The 21,683-nt window shown below is 38.1% G+C and overlaps 3 protein-coding genes across 3 annotated transcripts in view; 2 read left to right on the top strand and 1 right to left on the bottom strand.

Annotated features, from left to right (window-relative positions):
* The first annotated feature begins 31 nt into the window (after positions 1–31).
* Positions 32–6,404, top strand: LACTB (lactamase beta). Its single transcript, XM_026052391.1, has 6 exons — positions 32–91; positions 544–610; positions 1,179–1,369; positions 1,716–2,061; positions 3,124–3,289; positions 5,140–6,404. Exons 3-6 carry the CDS (start codon positions 1,232–1,234, stop codon positions 5,681–5,683), a joined length of 1,194 nt encoding a protein of 397 aa, XP_025908176.1. The 5' UTR covers positions 32–91; positions 544–610; positions 1,179–1,231; the 3' UTR covers positions 5,684–6,404.
* Positions 6,405–9,410: 3,006 nt separating this feature from the next.
* Positions 9,411–14,694, bottom strand: RPS27L (ribosomal protein S27 like). Its single transcript, XM_026052403.1, has 4 exons — positions 14,634–14,694; positions 13,805–13,913; positions 10,692–10,802; positions 9,411–10,120 (listed from the first exon to the last, which is right to left on the bottom strand). The coding sequence occupies exons 1-4, from the start codon at positions 14,637–14,639 to the stop codon at positions 10,092–10,094; spliced, it is 255 nt and encodes an 84-aa protein (XP_025908188.1). The 5' UTR covers positions 14,640–14,694; the 3' UTR covers positions 9,411–10,091.
* A 2,728-nt stretch (positions 14,695–17,422) lies between these two features.
* Positions 17,423–21,683, top strand: part of RAB8B (RAB8B, member RAS oncogene family) — a 29,735-nt gene continuing 25,474 nt past the window's right edge. The window contains exon 1 of the mRNA XM_026052419.1: positions 17,423–17,528. Within this exon, the coding sequence (XP_025908204.1) occupies positions 17,438–17,528 (91 nt within the window). The 5' untranslated portion in view covers positions 17,423–17,437. The remainder of the gene's footprint in view (positions 17,529–21,683) is intronic.

The following is a 21,683-nucleotide window of genomic DNA, read 5'->3' on the forward strand; positions in this document are numbered from 1 at the left end:
GGACGGGCCGCCCGCACCGGCAGCAGCGCCAGCGCCGCGGGGCTTCGGCGGCGCCATCGAGAGGAGCCGCGACCTGCTGCGCAGGGTCAAGGTGCCGCGCGSGGCTCTCTGTATTTCACCCTTCCCGTGTCCTGCGTTATGTTCCTGACAGCCGGGAGGGCTCTTTGTGCCCGGGGTTAGCGCCGCAGCGCGGGCGCAGGGCGGGCTGGAGGCTCTGGAGAGGGTGGGCGAAGCTGGAGTGGTCGGTGCTGCCTTGGAAGCTGCTGAAGCGCCTCATATTCCCTTCTTTAACATCCACTGCTGTGCACGTACTACGTATTGACTCTAAAAAAACACTTAGCTAAGTTATTTTTACACTGCCAGGTTTGTAATTTTGATCCTTGTATTGTCCAGTCCAACTAATGCTTAACAAAATAATTTCAGTTGTAATTTGGCAACAGTTTACAATAGTTTTTTATCTGGAGGGTTAACTTAGCTTCTTTAGGATTTTGAGTTTTGGTTTTGTTTTAACTCTTTAAATGTCTCCTCTCTCTCCTTCGATAGGATGAAGCAGGAATCCCGGGCATAGTGGTTGGAGTTTCTGTAGATGGAAGGGAAATCTGGGCAGAAGGTTTGTATAAAGTATTGTTGGTTGGAAAATGATGAGTGCTCTTTAAAATTTGATTTCAGTAATCTGAATTCTAACAGTTACTTCACTATTTACTTCAGACACAAGTGTTAAATTTTTAAGTTGACTTCAGCATCTGCCTATACTATGTGGATTAAGGGTTCATAACTGCCTAGACTTTCAAATGAGGTAAAGGAACCGTTAGAGAGGTCTCTGAGAACAAAGAATCATCAGTACAAGGCTTCAAAAGTTATTCTGTCCATTGATTGATCTAACATATGTGTTATTAAGCTATACTGTACTCTTTATTAATTTTATTGACACGAATRTTTATATCTCCCCTGTTTATATCTCTTAATATTATGTAGGCATTTGATGTCTATTTTAAATACTGTATACTTTCRGAAACACTTTGGTAGGCATGTGGGTTATTTTTATGAAAGGTAATAGTAGTGCATAACAACATATTTCATTAAAGTGAAGTTACAGAAATTGAAAGATTTTTAACTAACTTTCTCCTGTGTTTTCATATGGAGTTTTCATTTCAGGTGGTGGTTTTGTTTTCTTACAGGATTGGGTTATGCCGATGTAGAGAATCGTGTGGTGTGTAAACCAGAGACCGTCATGCGAATTGCTAGTATTAGCAAATGTCTTACCATGCTGGCTGTTGCTAAATTGTGGGAAGAGGGAAAACTGGATCTAGATGCTCCAGTGCAGAAATATGTCCCTGAATTTCCAGAAAAAACCTATGAGGGTGAAAAGGTATGTGGTAGTTTGTTGCTAACTCTTGTTTAGACTTTGTTCCTGCTATTGCCCAGCCGTGTGTGTTTGTACCTGGATCTGTTAATGGAAAACACGAGAAGTCCTTTAGACTTATACTGACTGCTTGAAAAAGCAACATAGGAATTTTGGATCTTCAGTTCTATGTTAAGAGTGTGTATATATACACTTAGGTATTTATGTATTTATATTTCGAACCATTCTAATATACAGCATATAAAAGGTTCTGTTTCTGTGACTTTCCTTGTCCTGTTCTTTTGTTTGATTCAGTATCCTTCATGTCTTGAGTTACAAGGACTTACCCTTTGCTATTGTCCTTTCTGCCTAGGTCGTTATTACTACAAGACTATTAGTTTCACACTTGAGTGGCATTCGTCACTATGAAAGAGATATTGCAAAAGTAAAGGAAGAGAAGGAAAAGGCTAACAGAGCATTTAAACTAACAAAATCTAACCAGGAGAAGGAGTTAAAAGAAAAAGAAGCTAAAGGCCTTGAAAAGACCGATTCTGTCAAAGCTAAGAAAGAACATGAAGTTGAGGTAAAAAGCCGAAATTCAAAACCTGGCAGGAGAGAAAAGGAATTTGAACAAGAAGAATATTATTTGAAGGAAAAATTTGAAAGTGTGATTGAATCACTGAAGATATTTAAAAATGACCCTCTGTTTTTTAAACCAGGTGAATTTCTATTTCTTTTGATTTAAGAACTTTTTTTAAGTGAAATTTTCACTAGATTCACGTTTTTACATGCAATTAAGTTAATTTATTCCAATGAAGTGGTGTAGATTTTGTTTATTTTTCCCATGTTCCACTAAAAACTCGATGCAAAGCAATGCAGTAAGGATGTTTTAGACTTTGAAATACCTGTTCAGTAGAGTATATTCCTTGTACAGAGAGGTCCATTATCTGTTTACACTACATCTGTTTGTAACCATTTGTTTGGTTTTCCTGCTACTTCAGCTACAACAATTAGGCTTCATTTAATTGTTTTTAATATTCACATTGTGGAGGAGGGGCAGTTGATTAATGAAATACACCAGTATACCAAACCTTATTGAGGATGCTGAAATGATTTAATTCCAGTGATTTGAGGAGTTTCAGATATAAATTTTAAATGATTTGGGTTAGGAGGCAAACAATACTTACCGCCAATAAACAAGAGCAAGTAATGAGCATTTAAGGGGAGGTGGATATGAAGGGGAAGAAGTTGACTGTTTTTTTCCACCTTGGAGAGTTCTGAGTTAACTGAAGCATTTCAAGTAAGGGGTCTGTCTGTGACTGTGTGTTGTTCAACAAAAACTTCTGCTTGGTAAGCTGGGATTTCATAAAAATTGTCAGCACAAGAAGCAAGGAGATGAAAAACATAAAGCATCGTCTAAAAATCTACTAGTGTTACTGTTCGTGTGATGTTAMAGGATACTCTAGAACTAGAAAGGCTAAAACATGAAGATAACAGTGACTGAGGATCTTAGAAAAGCTTGAACTAATAGTACCCCCTGCCTTTCTACCTCTAAGGTATAGATACATAAACAAATCACAGTGGGTCAGCTTCTCCTAGGAACTGATTTCATGGCTCACTTTATCTGCTCCAAATCCAGATATCCTTGTTAGAACTAATATGGTAAGTCTTGAAGGAACGATATGAAAGCGTTATTCTTACATCTCAGCATTTTCATTTAAGCATCATGCAGCTAACTTTTTTTTTGTTATTTTTCCTCTCCTTTTTTACATTTCCTTAAGGCAGTCAGTTCTTGTATTCAACATTTGGCTTTACCCTCTTAAGTGCTGTTGTGGAAAGAGTTTCAGGACAAAARTTTACAGATTACATGCTAAAAATGTTTCAGGACCTGGATATGCTGTTGACTGTACAGGATGACAATGAAGCAATGATATATAACAGAGCAAGGTAAACRAGACTGAGATTTTACTCTACCTTTTCCATACTAATTGTTCTTTCTATCTTTTGAGCCTACTAAGTTTGTTTGTTTTTGGTAGGTGTTTAGATGAAGTGGTTCTGGTTATTTATGTTATTTCAAGTTTGAATTTTATCTAAGCATTATGGTATTGCTGCTGTAATTAACATATGAAATAACAGAATAGAAAACAAGTGTTATAAGGGAATATATATATTTTTATATATATGTATATGTATACACACACACAAATACATATATATTTAGAGAAAGAGGTTGTAATGGCTAATTTTGAAGTTTCCATTTAGCTTGGTTGCAAATAAGCAGGTGAGAGGATAAATGAAAATGAAGAGGTAACTGGGAGGCCATCATGCAATGTGTATTTACCTTAGCTTGCTCTACATGCTGACTTCCAAAGATTAAATTGATTAAATTATAGTATCACTTTTAACCAGAATTAAAATCATACTTAACACAAAACTTGTTTCACCAATTGATATCTTTTTAAGATTTTTAAAAAAGAATTTATGTAACTAGATAACTGTTAGGATTTAGTAAGAACTGTGCTTGTCTTCTCTTGTTCTYTCCAATATTATTTTACTTAGCTACCTTTGATGACTTTGTTGAGTCAGCTCTTAAATTTTGATACAATAAGAGAATTCTAAGTGCATCATGTACACTTGTAGAAAAAGCCTCATAAAACCACAATTTGGTTTCTAAAAAGCTCTTAATGAAAATGGTAATAGATGCGCTGAATCCAATCTGAGAGAGAGAGAGAGAAAGAGAAACACACTTTTTCAAACTGAACTATAGTAGGAATGAAAACTGGTATAGATCCTGCCAGGAGAGTCATCTCATGGGCTGAGTCATGCCTTGAGCATCTTTTTTAGAAACTGTTATCATGATAGAAAAATTGAATGTAGAGAAACTGAGATGCGCAGATCAATGGCTAGGATGATGGCAGAGTGGAAATCTTTATTTCTGTTTGTTTTTGTCTCCATTTGTGAATTTTATGTTATCACTTTCAAAGATCACTAAATGTTTTCAACGTAAATGCAGACTTTTTCAGTGTAAATGCATGCGTACCTATTGGGTAGTAAATACACTTTTATACTTTTTAGGGATCTCTTTAAATTGACTATGGGCTTCTTGTGGTCTAAAGACCAAAATTAGAAATTTACAAGTTTACATCATTATTCCATGTTCCTCTTGGTGTGTTGTATGAAATGAATCCAGTTGTGACTGGACTGTTCATGTCAGAAGCCTAAATCACTCATTCCTAATATTGTGTCTCTAATTCTGATTGATGGTTTCTATTTTAACAAAAAGATTTTGCAAGACTCTTTCATGCTTCTGAGTCTCATGAGTAGTTCTGCCATACTCAGTTATTCTACATAACCACTGTAGTGGAGGAGAAAAAAAAAAAAAAAAAAGGTAGCCATAAATGGAAAACACTGCCTACAAGGGGAGTAGTTGGATTCCTTTATCTTGAAATACTTTAAATTTATTTTACAGGTTTAAGAAAGATCCTGTGTTGGCTGATCTGTAGACTTCTTCTGTGTCTTCTGTATTGCCTTGACCCTTGTGTATATCTTGTTAGTAAGAAGAAAGATTAGTGTTTTGTTAAAATGAAATGTCTGACCTAAAAGGTCTTGCTTATTTGGTCTTTGTTTTCCCATTTGAATTTCTTTACAATTTGATTTTCTGAAAAAAAAAAATATGTATATATTTGCTATTTATATTTTAAAAAGACAATTCTAAAGTTTCTTGAGAACAAGTAAGGTATTTCAAAATAGTTTGCATAGTATTTGAGAATGATGAGCTAAATTTTCTTGAATTATAGGTATTATGTTTACAACAAAAAGGGACGGCTGGCGAACGCGCCGTACGTGGACAACTCTTACAAATGGGCTGGTGGTGGCTTTTTGTCCTCAGTGGGTGATCTTCTGAAATTTGGAAATGCCTTGTTGTACAGTTACCAAGTTGGGCGGTTTAAAAACATCGATGGCAAACTTCTTCCTGGGTACCTCAAACCAGACACCGTYGCAATGATGTGGACCCCGGTGCCGAAAACTGAAGTCTCGTGGGACAGGGATGGTAAATACGCCATGGCTTGGGCCGTAGCAGAGAAGAACCAAGAGTACGGCTGCTGCCGCCAGCAGAGACATTACGCTTCCCATACGGGAAGCGCGGTGGGCGCCAGTAGCGTCCTGCTTGTTCTTCCCGAAGAGCTGGGCTCCGAAGCCATGGAAAATGGGCTCGTGGTCCCACCTCGAGGAGTCATTGTTACCATTATCTGTAATATGCAATCGGTTTCCCTCAGCAGCACTGCCTTAAAGATTGCAAGGGAATTTGATAAAGAAAAATGGCTGCAATATGTAGATTAAAAAAACAAACAAACACAATTTTGAGTAACTGAACTACTGTACTGAAACATGGAAAAAAGAGAGGTRCAATTGAGGTCTGATATTACTAAGAATATATGATAGAAAGTATCAGAAATTCACTTAATCAACTTCTGTTAGTGGTGCTACATTTTCCTGTAACTGGATTCATCTCTCAGGGAAGTTCCTAGCTTATAAAACAGAATGTAAAAGTTGAATTTGACTTCCTGTTTTACCCATGTAAATTATCATTATATTACTGGGTCTTGATTTTGATTTTTTGTCCCCCACCCATCCAGTCAGACATTTAACCAAGATTAAAATTAGATTAGGACTGATTTCTTGTACTAAGAAGTGCAGCAACAAATTATATGAATTAAATATTGTGGAAAAACTTGTTGCATCTTGACTTGAATACACAAAAGCACCTACCCTCTCCCTCTCCCCCAATTCAGGTCTGCCAAAATTATTCAGTATTATTCACAAAGTTTTAGTGTCTGTTTTATTTTTTTACAGAGCTTTTCTTAATTTGTTTAAGAAAAAAAACAAGAAGCAAATACTGAAGCTACCTCTAGAAGGCAGTACTTAAAAAAAAAACAAACAGAAATGTGGATTGTTGAATTCAAAAAGAATAAAGCTAGAGTACTGTGAGTAAAAATCTTTTCATTATGTAGCTATCGGGGCTTCCATTTTGATTGAGCGCAGAGAATGTGTGAAACTTTTTTTTTTTTAAACTGTGAAATAAGTCTATTATTTCACAGTTGAATATACCAGAATAGCACAACATGGAAAGCCATCAACGTGTGTCCTTGTTAGCTTTCCCTACAAGGGAAATCAGCCACGCTATGCATGTCCTAACTTTGGTAGTAGAGGTGGTAGCTACTAGCCAGAAACAGCACTGTATTCTGATGTGGAGATAGCCCTTTAGATAAAGAAAATAATAGAACTCAACTTATGTAAATGCCATTCTTGAAGTTAGTAGAAGATGGATTCTTTTTTAATGTATGTTTTTAAATGTCCTTTTTCCAATTCTGGAGATCTGCCTTTTTATTGCCATTCTGGAAACCCACCTAAGGAGTTACTTACGCACAAAGTGAGTAAAAAATGATTGTGAGAAGTTTCCAAAAAGCTGTATCTAAGCTTCATTTTTATTACAGGAGTATGATAACAGCTGAATATTGTGCATTTTATGTATTCCATAGTGGCATCTCCTTTTCCTGAAGGGGAGGGCGAGGCAAAAGGTTGTTTACTGCTTGGTCATCATCTCTTTACTGAGCTGTGTTTTTTTTTTTTCCCAGCCTGTTTTTGTTCAGAATGGGTTTTAAGTCTCTCAGTATAGGAAATTATATGTACTTTGTGGTGTGTGGAGGGGCATGTTACTCTATTGTCTACACACCCTAACTGGAAAGGGTTGCAACTACTGCTTTTTCTTTGTGTCACACTAATTTGTAAAATGTGGCATAGCTCTTGAGAGCTTCTGTACTGTTTCTAATGCAGAAAATAATAACATTTCTGTCCCCAGTGTTAGATTTGGAATGCTGGAAAAGTTGGGGTCATCTTTTCATTTTTAAAATTGATAGCAAATTCTCAAACGAGCTGTATCCCAGTCTCTGCGACCTCTTACCTGTTTAGAGTGAGGCAGCCCAGACTGAACTGCTTTAGTGTATTCTCCTCTGGCAACTGCTTCAATTCTCCCTTTCACAAGTGTCTTTTGGTTAAGTTTGTCCCAAGGAAATGTGTCTTTAGGCGAATTCCCTTGTGTTTCTTGCACACTGCTAAGCATGACGTCAGTCCCCGAACAGTTGGGAAGTGTGGGTGTGGATGTGCACATATATCTTTTTGTGTGTGTGTGTGTTTGTTATCAGGCCATAGCTGCCTCTTCCTCAAGTTAATAATTGATACCTGTTGTGTGGTGAAATAAAGTTGTTAGCTTTGTTCCCAGTATACCCAGTTATTTATGGTTAGGTTACAGTTATGCSTGGCAAGCCACAAAATATTATTTTATGATGCCTCAATGTTTTATCAAGACTTTTAATTCACAATGGTATGACTGATTGTTTTAGCATTTTTCATGATGGTGTATAACCATTCTTGTGCCTTAAAGCAATACTTTTTGCTTGGGTTTTATAGCCCAYCTACTTTTGTTGTTTTTTAATTCATTAATATCAAACCAGTAGAAAGATTATAGGCATGAATTTTTTTCTGAACAAAATGTTCATTTGATCAAGCAATAAATTCATTTATTTTCTTCTTTGAACTCTTTAGTAATAGTTGACAATTCCAATACAGAAATACTGAAGATGAGCATCTCCTACAGTGGCAGCAGGCTTTCAGTCTTGAGCTCCTAGTAACTGGTAAGAATGCTACAACAAAAGCCATTGCTCAGACAGGGAATGAGTTATTTGTTCCAAACTGTTCTCGTGTTGAAGGATACATTAAAAGGAATTGACAGAATACAATGTTTTAAATGCAGAAACCCTGAAAACTAACAYTGCTACAGTAAGATATAATCTGGTTTTGTTGTGTGATAAGTTTTAGGTGTTTGTGTGTGTTTGTATGTAATTGTTTTGGGGAGAAAAAGTGTATACTTGAGAAAACAAATTTCTTTCGGTGCCTGTTGTGTCTAGGCTTAAATAGAGATTCAGCATGTAAGAAGTTTACCAGTGTGCTTGTCTACATGTGACCAAATAATGCATCACAAATTAATACCTGATGTACATGTGAAAGCAAAGAATGGCCAGAAGTGTCTAAGACATTTCTAACACTAAGCTATTAATGGCAGTATCTCACTTGGCAAGTAGAATGGTTCGCCATTAACTTGATATGCAGAGACATCATTCTTTATACTGTATCTCTGGTAACTGAAGGCTGTTAAAAAAACAGTGTTCAAATGTCGCCAGGCTTTTGCCATGTGCACACAATTAGAGACATTAACAATGTTTACATTTCACCTAGTACCTGTATCAAAGGAAGACAGTGACTCATTTTACTATGGTAATTCTTACTTAATCATGACTTGTAAGTTCTCATCTGTTGGGRGGTGGGGAGAAAAAGAGTGATGTGGGAGAGCAGAACTCAGCGTAGTTGTAGCACATGTATTCAGATCACAGATTAATTAATATTGCTACTCTTTATTCTGAAACCAGTTATTTGACAGACTAGCATTAAATGTGGGCTACTGTCTGCTCAGTCAAGTGCAACCTGAGTGACAGAAAACACAGTATGGGACTGACTTAGAACTACTTTCCCTAAAAGGCATGTATGTTGTTGTATCTGTTTCTCTGTCAAACACCTGCTTTTTGCATCTGATAATTACCAGTGTTCACTGAATGAATTAACCGAAATWAAACACATCTTGCAAATGCACTGAATTATAGTATCATTTTTTATTGACTAAACATTGWCAAACTTGCTTTCTATTATTAAAAAGATTACAAATTAAATAAATTCCCAACAACAATCAGCTCACCAAGACAGCTGGGGTATTTTGGAAAAGATGTTAAGATGTAAAGGAATATATTATTTAATAAAATAAGTTGCATATAAGATTACATTGAGTGGATTATCATGGTTAAAACATCATCTTGCCCAACCATTTAGAAAGGGATGTCTTTAAAAATTAATCTAATAATTGCTTTCCTCATTCAAAAAGGTATTTATTTGTATCTAATATTAGAAAACATGTATGGGTTTGCCCTTAGTTCTTTTATGACTTGCTGTCATTCTTATCTGTTAATGTAGATCATTAACTTCTTCATATACCTTCCCTATACAGAATACTTTTGTGTTGCAAAATATTTCTTATTTGTATTGTAATCCAATCCAATACAGGAGCTCTGTGGGAGTTTCCAGGCTAGAAGAGGGAATAATCACATGTCCTTGACTAACAGCTGAACATAAGCAGGTAATTTATATTTGAGAAATAAACTGAGAGCCTGTCAGCATATTCACCACCATGGTAAAGGGAGTGTAAAGCAATGCTGAAAGCAGATCAGTAGCCTGCCTCTTATAAATCTGTCTAGCCTTTATTATGCTTAGAGAGCAGCAGCTACACACAAAATGCATTCCTGCAGTGGTCACCACATGCCTTACACTGCCACAGTTGATACTATCGAGGGGAAAGGTGCATGCGGCAAGTGTGAGGGTCAGATTCTTACATCAAATGCCACAAGCCAATTGCAATACATTGTTTAGAAGTAAAGCTACACAGTCAGGACTGAGCTGTCTGAGAACTGGCAGGAAAAATGTGCACTTCAAGACATTTATTGACAAGATTGCAGCTTATAAGTCATTTGTGGCATGTAATTTTTTACAAAATCAACAATAATTATATACTTATATTAACAGGCATTTTTTTAAACAGATAAGGCTTTCAGAACACGGATCCAAGTCAGTATGCTGAAGAGACACTTTAGTGTTGCTTTCTTCTAAACGAACAGCCTATAAAGAAATCACTGAGGTAAATGAATAGTCCTTAGATTGATACTGTCATGAAAAATTGCTCAGCCAAATTCTACTATTCCATGTCCTTAATAAATTTAAACTTTTTATATCACAAATGGTAAATTGCTGGCAGCTATTTCAGATAATCAGTCTTCTCATAAGCTACATGTGTATAATAGTATATAATGCAAGCACTACTCTATTGAATTTACATATATGTTTACCTTTTAAACAAAAAGTAGTAATTAAATATGGATTCACTCTTTAAATTAAACTCTCAAGTGTTTCCAGTATTTTAAGTGTTTTGTCCCTCTAGACTTGGTTCAGCACTAAAATTAAATAGACCATATATCTATTATAKTTGGACTAAAGGAAGTTCTAAGTTGAAGCATCTAAAAATCGAGTGTGATCAAAATAATATCTGCTTTGCTTAGCTCTTTGGCATGTTTGGCTACTCAAAACAGGKTTTTTTTTTTTCTCAATATCTGTTTTCAAAGCCCAAGTACTTACAGACTATAAACACATGATCTTAAGTGCAATATCGGTACTGTTAAAGACTGCCCCTTACCTTCTGTGAGCCTAGCCTTTCCCCCAGTAGGCTGGCACAGGACAGTTGAGCACCCGACACACAGAACTACTGTCTGGGCGTGACTGAATACCGTAGTGATCTTGTAGCATCCTGGAAAACATTATTAACCACTCTTGAGTGTTTTGCTTTTGTTTTTTTCTTTTTAACATAATAAAGCTAGTTCTCAGATACCATCTCAACTTGCAGCTTTTCACAGATAAAAACAAATTGGCGTTACCTTAATCTGCCATTATCTTAATCTACACAAGAGTTGTTCTACAGTTTAAGCARTCAACAGCATTATTTGATACGCACGACATAACAGCAGTTACCATTATGAAATGTGGTGCACTAACGATATTGCTTTTTCTCTTTTCAACCTGCTGGTCATGTTACAATGGCATTGAGAGGCATTCTATCTGTTCAGCTGCTTTACAGTTTTAGAGAGAAAAAAAGAYTTACCCAGGCCTTTTAAAACAGATAATTTTCAAATTATTTTCTGTATGTGTAACTGAATCAGCCTGTATTTTACAGCATACTAATTAAGCAAAGAGTTGCTAATATAGTTGGAAATACATGCTTTTATTAATATGCATCCAAAAGTGACAGCCAATTAAGTGATATTGTTGTGACTGTTTATATCAGAATCATCAACAAAGCTTGAAGAGCCTCCATTTATCTGTAGTCTGTCTCCTGCAAACAGGAAGCACCTGATATATATATWTTTTTATATCTCAGAAACTATTTAGGGATTTATCCTGCTGCTTTGTGAAACTGTTCCATGGTATTTATACTTCCTTAATCCATGAGCAAAAGGACATCTTTCTCATCGACAGCCTGAAAGAAGTACAGCAGCAGGAGGTTTTGTAGATACAGACTGGAGTATCTGCTAACAGATCTTTGAGATGATGCTTGTGTTGATTTGTCCTTTGTGTTTTATTTTTTATAAAACAAACAGGTATGAAAGTAGAACCTGTCACCTACTAGACRTTCTTCATACCTTCAAAACAATGTTATTTCTTAATGACATTAGTTCAGAAGACTCATTCTATGAAAGACAAAACATTTTGTAACTACAACTCAGGTCAGACTGCTGTAGCGCATCCCAATTCTCCTAACAGCTGMCTGCCCTTGCAGACCTCTGCTTTCCTGATGTCAAGTCTGATTCTGGACTTTCTCCACTGAATACAAGAATGCCTCTACCTGGGGAAACAGGTAATTTGCTGTGGTCCAGTACTGTTGTTGACAAAGTTTGGCAGTTGGGAATATAAACATTACTGTGCTTTCTGTTTAGTAAGTGGTACACATGCTGGGTGATATTCTGCTAAGCTTGTGACATATAACAGAAGGCTCACTCTGTTCCAAATCCAAAAGGAAGCATATTGTAGATAATGTCTGAATATCATTACTTAAGAAAGCAAAAATGGAACCGTTCTCATACATGTCTTAGACAAAGGGCTTCTTCACAACTTTCCTTTTAATTAGTCAAGAGAAATTGGAAAAGAAGGTTTTTAGAGATTGAAGTATTTATAATGGATTTCAATCTAGGTGCAAATATCAGTAAGACAGTACAAAATAGAATATAAGATGTGAGAAAAGTCATCTAAAACTGGAGAAAAAAAACTGACAAGGAAGCTGGCAAGCAAAGAGAATTCCTGAGAGAAAATGGCAACTCTCTCCTTTGTTTAAACCATAAATAGTGCTGTCAAATCTTTGTTTGCACGAAGAAAGAAAGAAAAAGAAAAAAAAAAAGAAAAAACCCTACTACTTTAAAACTTAAAAATAGTAAGTGTTGTTTTCCCCCACAAATTTGAAGTTTAAAATTGAGGAGAATTTATTTCAGGTTTTGTGAGAAAATGAGCCCAGTAATTTCAACAACTATTTAGCATCTTCAGCAACAGTGGATGATACAAAAGGCAGCCTGATGTCATGAGCAGTGCCTCAATGGCCATCATTGTTGGAGCTCTCCCCCTTTGCTATATACAACCCTAAAACTCAACAACCAATTAATCCAACAGCTATGAATGTAACAGATGACCTATGGGCCTAGGTCRGCTTTTCTAGCTTAGTAAGTGCATATATGAATGCTTGCTTGACTCAAGTTACATGTTTGAAAGTAAGTGGTACTAACTATTTTTAATAATCACACTTTTCCTTCAAAGTTTTAATTAATTTATATCATCTTTAGACCGAAAATAATATTTCAGACCATCCTAGAAATCTAAACCACTACAAAACTTATCCTGCTGAGAAAGAACTGGATAATAACGGATACAAGGAAAATAATACAGTAATGATTCACTGTGCTGGTTTGTGTCAAGACGATCACTTTTCTAAGTAAGTCCATGTATTTTCTTACTGCTTTAATCTTTAATTTTAGTTTAAGATACAGCTTATAGCCTTCTTATACTAGATGAGTATGTAAGAAACAAATTACAACATTTGACAATTTCTGTGCCTTGGTATGAATGCAGCTGTGCTGATCAAAGCAGATGGACACCGGTAGAGTATCCTTCTATAACTGTGCTAGAAAGTGTTAGGTTTTAGTGTGCACAGGAGAGGTTGTACAGGTGTTTCTAAGTCAAAATATTTAGAACCTGGGAAAAGGCAGACAATACCTTAAGTATGYCCTGTATGTGTGGGTTGGATGTCTTAACAGAAATATACAAAAGGGAATGTGGTCTGTTTTTTATATATGTTTTCTGGGTGTTCTTCCAGAATCATCCAACTTAAGAGAAAAAAATATATTTTTTCAATTTGAAAGTTGTGCAATGGATGCTTTAAAACATCCCTTTCACTTCAGATGTTTCACATGGAAATGCTGGCATCTGTTTTTTTCCCCACCTCTCAGGAAAGAAAAACCAAGCAAACCAAAAATAGTATCATTTCAAACCTCCACAAAATAAAGASCTGACATTTTAAATCAACTCTTAAAAAAATGTTGGAGCACTTTATTATAAACAAAACAAAATATTACAACTGTATTTTTTTAATCTTCAGAAGATACAAAYCACAGGTAGGTAAATGATCTTTTTTTAGAGGCCTTTTATGAAGCTGACCTATTTACAAAACCTGTTTAATTCTTTTAAGGCACAAACACTTTAAATATTTACCTGGACATTTTACATCCATAAAGTAGGAGTTTGGGCTCTGCACAAGACGTTTCTTTTTGTGCTTTTTCTTCTCATCCTCTAGAGAGGGATGTACTAAATCTCTAGCCAACTGGATAGGGAAAAAAAAATCAGTGAGGGTTAAGTAACGTTCAGTCTAGTTAGATAAGCAGTGTATTATGAACCRTATCATCTGCTGTTATAGGCTGTTCCCAGACATCGTGGCACAGCTATGGTTAACCTACCTCCATAACCACTTACATAATTTACAATAGCAGTATTGACTATGTATGTTGCCTGAATCCCAGAACAGACGCTGCAGGATATATATTAGCAATAACACTCTAATTCTAGCCCTAGAACAACGCAGCACTGCTAATACGCACAATTCCCTCGAATGAGAGGGGTGAAGCGCAGAGGAATCATCTCCCCCAAAAACAAACAAAAAAATCAGAGACGTTTTTAGGTGCTCACTGAGCATCCTGATTCCTGAAATGAATCTTTATAAAAGCAAGCACGGGGCTATCACTAGAAGACAGGGATAAGAAAAAAATAATATATCTATCTATCTATCTATATATATATATATATAAAGAGGGATTGAGCGAGAGACGAGGCATCTAAACGCTCACGCCCCGGCTCCGAGGCAAAGAGCCCTCGGGAGCCGTCAGGTGCCGCGCGGGAGCTGACAGAGCCCCAGGGCCGCCTCAGGAGGCGGCGGGCGCTGTGGCTGCCCCCGCGCGAGGGGGCCCGGCCGCCGCCGTCCCCCGGGCGCTGCTCCTGCCCCCCGGCCCCGCGCCGCCCTCCTCCCCGGCCCCGGTAAACAACTCACAGGCATGTTGGCCAGCGGAGCCGCACGCCACTAACCGCCGCCCCTTCCCCCGCCGCTTCCGGAGGGCGGGCGGGCAGCGCGCTCCCTCACGGGCCGTGCCCGCCCCAACGGCCGTAACGGTCCGGCCCTAACGGCTGCGGCAAATGGTGCCCGCGGGACCGGAACCGTGGGGCCGAGCCCTGGGGATAGGCGAGGAAACTCATCCCAACGYGGAGCTGGTTTTCAGCACTGGAAAAATAGAAGTGTGGTTTCCTTGCGTTTTATGTAGTTAAGTACCCCCTGCCTCCTTTCCTTCCCTAAACAAATTATTAAAGAGATTACATGCTAAATAGACTTCTGACGATGGATCTAATGTTTTATTACGAATAAATTAGGAAATCAATTTAGGAAAGGCAAAAGACCTTTTATAAGGTACTGCCCAGTGGTAAACACCGTAATGAGCCACTGACTATAACAGCCAACTGAGCACAGTTACTTCAGAGTTACTTCAGCTCTTTTTTTTTTTTTTTAATACATTCGTATTTTCTTTTTATGATTGAACACACATGTTGGAAAAACAAAAATCCCATTTTACAAATATTTTCCTTACATGTTCAAGTCTCATAAAAACAACTTGCCAGCCTACAGGTATGTAGTTCTCTTTTTTTCCAAGGCTCTTTCATGTGTTCATTGTACAAAGATCAAGGTCTCCACTTGAATTTGCAGATCTTAAATGGAGTTTGGAAGGCCATGTACTTTTATTCTAGATTTTGACTACAATGAGACTTAATATTTTATACTAAATGATACTTTGCTTTAAGCTGTATGTACGTATTTACTCTTTTGGAGTTTCCCACCCAAAGAAAAGCAAGAGTTTGTATATTAGTTACTATTTATACATTTAATTTAATTTAGAACACCTATGAGAAATTTAGTAAATGTTCACAGTAGGAACACAAAAGTAACCCTTAGTTTTGTTTTTAAGAGTTAGAAGTTTTTATGAGTAATAATTTTGAGTATRATTTGTAAGATTATTGGATTTAACTGAAACAAACCCCAAGCAACTGCATTTAAAAGCGTAATTCACTAAAGGTCCAGTAAGTGGCACAAATACATCTTATAAAAATCACTTCTAAGAAAGATTTTCCAAAAATGTAAAGCAGGCAGGATGTCAAGCCATATCTTTTTTGCAGGAAGAACTGTTGCATTTAGAGAAAAAAAAAAAAAAGTTGAAAATAGTTTAACTCAACGTAAAGGACTTCTCCATGCACCTTCTCTGAACTGCTTTGTCAGAAACTGACTTTGTGATATTAGACTTTAAAATCTAAATTGCATAATGCAGATTAACACAACTATTAAGAACTTAAAGTTGTGTGTTAATATGTTAATTTGTTAATAATGTTATAATAAATTTATTATAGTCTAGTAATAGYGCGTGAGTATGAAAGCTTTTTTTAAAAAAAATCTATTATTGACATTTCTGATTTCCTTCTGAGAATTGTTGTAATTTCTCTTAAAATAGTGAGGTAGCATTTCCTGCTTTTTCTTCCTGCAGGGTTTAAAAAAAAAAAAAAATCTGTGTGCACAAATGCAGACGTAAGATTTCATAGGGGGGCACATCCGAGGACAGTCTTCCTAAAGTTGGGATAGCATCTCCAATGCTCCCAGCGCACCAAGCCACCGAGCTTTCAAAATATGTTCTCCCTCTCACAACCCCACACATTATTCTGCAAGGAGAGCCCCAAGGTTTTGGTACTTTAAGCCGCTATATTGTTTTTTTCTCATCTCACAGTCAAAGCCTGCCTGTAGTGCTAACTTTGCATTTTTCCTTACGCCCGGGGGAGATGATGACACACGGCATGGGTATTTTGCAAGTCCTTTTCATTGTAGCAGCTTGGCAAGGCCCTGTCTCATGCTCTGCCTGCTGTCCTGGGCAGTTAGCAGCATGTACGTGTCATCAGTATGAAGCAGATGGCTCAAGTTCTTGCTTCCTTTTTTTTTTTTTTTTTTTTAAACACTTTTTGGTCTTTTCCCAATGTTTGGTATTTACCTGCAAGCAGAAAAGAAAGAACATATTAAAGTTATTGATTCTGAATCTGGAAGAGAATATTTTTATTTGGTTATCATAATATTTTCACATGGTAACAAAGTAAAACGAAACAAAAAGACATTTCAAGAACTGCCCTACTTCGCTTCTTCCTCCTAACTTTCTTTTCATAAATGTTTTTCCTGCAAGGACCGTACAGTGCCTGAGGAAGACTGTAGATTCACAGTTTAAAAGCAGGTTTCTGTGGAAGAAGGGACACACAGGATGATCTGAAAACAGGATGCGTTTGGGACACATCCCTCTATTTGGTTCTCTATTTTGGTTTTACTTAGAGATTCATTTCCTTTTCAAAGCAGCCTGTCATTGACCTGCTAAAGGAGTCAGCTCTAATGGATTACATTCAATTTTATGACATAAAGCTTTTTTTTTTTTTTTTTAAAGGACACTATTTGGAAAGCAGAATTGCAGCTTAGATCTTTATACTGCAAGTTAACTAGGAGAGAAATGCMGCCTGTTTTTGCCAGGTTTACACCACAGTGACATGGCCTACACGTTATATATACAAGTAAGTCCCAGAGAAATTACTTCCTCTTTCCTACCTTCCCTCAGAAAAACAACAACAACAAMAAAAAACTTYAAACTTATTTCAGAAAAAGAACAAGAAACACTCTGCTAGAATAACTAAAGAAAATTTCCAGAAGCTGTTCTGGAAATAATGACCGTTTTTTTCCACATAACGAGTGGAAATCTTTTGCTGTTTCAGAGCTGAGGCTCTCAGATGACACGCGTAGCGGTGGCTTCTCAACGAGCTGTGCCTGGGACGTGCCTGGTGACGTGGGAGGTTGCACCGGAGCGCCCGCCTGCACCCGGTATTACTCTGTTCTCTTTCTTTTGTAGCCTTCTGGGGGTGGGTTGGTAGGATTTGCCTTGTGATATTAGCAGAACACAGGCTGCCGGGGGCGTTTACAACAGGACATCTTTCGAATGGAGCACGGTCTCCAAGGAGATGTATATCAACTCTTCTTAAAAAAAAGAAAGAATTCACCCCAATAATGCTTCYCATGGCACATAAAGTGGGGGTAGGTGTCTCTGTAGCATTGGCATTAAAACTATTTAGATTTCCATATACTCACCATTTCCAAGCCGCACTCAGAACTAGATTCAAGTTCTGCCTGTAGTTTTGTTCACACTGCAGGACTAAGTGTAGTAATTTTTAACTGGYTATAGATTTATGGTATAAACCCTGGGAGGTGTTCAGTGGGTTTAAATAGGGTTGGTTCTTGCACAGTTCGAATTGATAAGGGAACTTGAGCAGCTCTGCTTTTATCATTAATCTTTCCTGCTAACAGACCTTGAACTTCATGGAACTTACAGATAAGGATCTGAGAGAGCTTTTCCTTTCTGGCACTGAAAGGGAGACCAAACTCTACATACTCTGTATTTTYTCTTGTTAATGGCTTGATTTAATCTCTGATACAAAATACTGCAGCATACACGTATATATATTTATATACACATATGAAGAATTCAGAGATTTAGGACATACTGAATGCGCTTGAGACAAAGTGTAGAACAAGCATAGAAGTATCCACCTGCAGAGAAAGGTGTGTTCACTAGAACTGGCAATTAAATGGCAGTTATCTAAAGGAGTGTCACATGATAGCCAAATGGTAATAAATTTCAGTGGCATCTGCCAAAATCAGGGTTGTTAAAGTTATATATGAAAACTAGTGTTATATTCATTACCAGAGTTCAGAAGGAGCAAAGCTCATGTCCAAGACCTGGACCTGTTGACTCCAATTAGTGCCAGAATAACAGAATCTTGGACCTCTGAATGTTTCAGATAATTATATTGTTTTCTGAAGCCTTCTCCTTAGACAATTAAGACTTAGAAATTCCTACAGTTTCATATCTGTTGAATGAGAACATTTTAAAGAAGGTTTATCACACAACATGTGTTCAGTAGGGGATCTTTTATGCAGATCCCCTGTATATTTGTAGAGAGCATAGAGAAAGATTTTTGAAAGTTAGAAGTAATGTGCCTGTCTTTCATTTAAGACAAATAGAAATGAGAATGAGAATTAAGGAACAAGTCCATTATATTGCTACAAATATAGATGTCAGTAAACTGGGTTTCAAACCCCAGAGACTGCCTTTCAACCTATTTTCATAGACCAAATATCATACTTGTTTAAGTATTAAGCCCTAAGTCTCAATTGTGCAATTGTATACCTTGCAAGACTTTACTATAATGCTTTACTTACAATTATACAATTGTAAGCAGCTTTTACATGAGGTGTATATACATTATATACATACATACATCTTTCAGTCTTTACATCTTGTTTTTAAAATAACTTTTGAAGTTGGTAGTGAAGTAAACATCTGTCCTCTGAGTATGGCAAATTGGCACTTTTCCAAATCAGAAAAGAACTCAATATTGCAAAGCACCAGTGTAATTAAAGAGGGAAGTAATTTGCATTATTTTTCTATAAAACTACTCTTGAGTAACAGATGGCAGTCACAAACACACTGCTCCAAAGACATATGGAAACCTATTTGTTCTATAAATCTCAGAGTGAATATTAACCCCCAAATTACTCTCTTCATTGCTGAAAGAAGATGATGCGGTAATCTTCAGAAGGGCCCTAATTACAGTACGTAGCAATTCTCTGTCTCTGAAAATACAGATATATGGAAATGTTTCAGAGATTTTTTTTTTCATTTACAGTTTCCTGTAATCTGATTATCCATGCTAGTCTGAGTAATTAATCTGTTTGGCTTTACTGCTTCAGTGCCAGATTGTCATTATCGTATGTAAACTTAAATCTTATAATAAGTACTTGAGCAGCCTCTCTTAGCGTGTAAACAGCCTAATTGCCAATAATACAGTACAAAAATGAACTAAGCGTGACCTAAGCCATGTTTTCAAATGCCCAAAAGCCCAAGTAGGGCTGAACTCTACAAATGTGTTAATACGAAACCAGCAAACCCCAAATCTTTGTTTTGCCACCTTGGCTCCCCTCCATCAGACAAGACCCTGATCTGCCACAGGTTTTAATCAAACAGTGACATGTTCACTTGAGTCACCAACACAGCATCTACGTTCTGAATTTAGATTTTAATACAATTAACTGTAAGTTTGATTAGCCTTTATGACAAACTTTTTTTGAACGCAGCTTGTGCAGCTTTACATCAGATTTAGCACTGGATCTTTTCTCACGATTTGTAATATGAACATATGTTGGTCAGGAACACCACCAAACCGAGTAATACGTAATTAAGAACATAATAACCCTCGTTTTCTCAGGGTTTATCATGAATTGAGAATCTTGTACATAACGAAAGCAGGGCAGCTGCTGAGATGAAGCGTCAGGGGCTGTTCCAGTGTCAGAAGCTGCCACAGGGCTGATCTTGCACAGGAATGAGGGAAAACCTACAGGGAGCTGAAAGAAACATTGCCATTTCAGACCTTGCAGGATGGCGGTTCCTTATGCTAAATAATTTGAATAATTATTGAATAATTTGGGATAAACTCCTGCTTTTCCTTGGTTTTCCTAAGAGGGAGGTAAGTATTCTTGCAGAGACTTACACAGAGAGCATTTCTCTTTATAGAATGTTTAGAGGTGAAATTACAACTCAAAAAAGTTAAAGCAATAGATCTTTGCTGTCATAGAATCATGGAACCAAAGAATCCTTAAGGATGGAAGGGACTTACCGAGTCCAACCGCCCTGCACGCGCAGGGTCAGCTAGAGCATGTGGCACAGGCTGCATGGAAGCGTGTTTTGAAGAACTCCAGAGAAGGAGACTCCACAACCTCTCTGGGCAGCCTGTTCCAGGGCTCTGTCACCCTCACTGTCAAGAAATGTTTCCTTAAGTTCTTGTGGAACTTTCGGTGCTTCAGTTTGTGGCCATTTCCTCTGGTTTTATCCGTGGCTACCACTGAAAAGAGGCCGCCCCCTCCTCCTCCCTCACTCCCTTGAGGTATCTATAGACACTGCTCAGGTCCCCCCTCAGCCTTCTCTTCTCCAGGCTGAACAGGCCCAGCTCTCTCAGCCTTTGCTCCTAGGGCAGATGTTCCAGGCCCCTGATCATCCTGGTAGCCCTGCGCTGGACTCTTCTCCAGCAGCTCCACATCCCTCTTGTCCTGGGGAGCTCAGGACTGCACACAGTCTCCAGATGTGGCCTCACCAGGGCTGTGTAGAGGGGCACGATCACCTCCCTCGACCTGCTGGAGACGCTCTTCTTAATGCACCCCAGGATCCCGTTGGCCTTCTTGGCCACGACTGCTGCTTCATGGTCAGCTTGTCGTGCACCACAACGCCCACGTCCCTCTCTGCAGGGCTGCTCTCCAGAAGGTACCTGGGGTTATTCCTCCCCAAGTGCAGGACCTTGCACCTGTCCTTGTTGAACTTCATGAGGTTTCTCACCGCCCAGTTGTCCAGTCTGTCACGTTAAATAGTTCAGGAATGTTATTTATAGCAACTTGTGACATCTTGTAAGGAACACAGTATAAAAATACATAACGAGGCTCCCTCACGCTAAGAGATAATTAGCTGTGTCAAAAGATGGGAAAACGACTTTATTCAGATGCTGTAAAAAACCCACACACTGCTCTGGAATACCCACGTTTTTAACTTAAGACTGGGTGAAAATAATTTTCTGTGTTGCATGAATTACAGTTTGTCCCTTACATGATGCTCCCAAATGAAGACTTGGAGGCCACCCTCTCCATCCACTTTTCCCTCCTACTTGTTAACGAGGTACGTGTAGCCGAAGGGCAGCATTACACCGTCAGTTATTGGGTCACTTCAGATAAGCACCTGACTGTAGTTTACAAGTTGGCATCCAAAGAGGACTTATCCCAGCGCCTTGCCGAGCGTGGCCGCGCGATTGCTGGGGCTAGCTAGCGCTTCCCGCAGCGCCGTTAGACGCGGAGAGCCCCGGCTCGTGCCGCGGCGGGGCCGCAGCGCGCGCCCTGCCCCTCGCTCTCCGCCAGGAGACGCCGCGGGGCCGCGCTGCC

This window comes from Nothoprocta perdicaria, unplaced genomic scaffold, assembly GCF_003342845.1.
Source record: "Nothoprocta perdicaria isolate Ctin4 unplaced genomic scaffold, notPer1 scaffold_113, whole genome shotgun sequence".
NCBI classification, from domain to species: Eukaryota; Metazoa; Chordata; class Aves; order Tinamiformes; family Tinamidae; genus Nothoprocta; species Nothoprocta perdicaria.

Bases quoted from the DNA above. Each gene is read 5' to 3' on its own strand.
- RPS27L (XM_026052403.1), bottom strand. The intron at 10,803-13,804 runs GTAAATATTTAA...AATGTTTTCCAG, and splicing joins TATGGATGTAAAATGTCCAG to GATGCTACAAGATCACTACG. The intron at 10,121-10,691 runs GTAAGGGGCAGT...ATTTCTTTATAG, and splicing joins AAAGGCTAGGCTCACAGAAG to GCTGTTCGTTTAGAAGAAAG.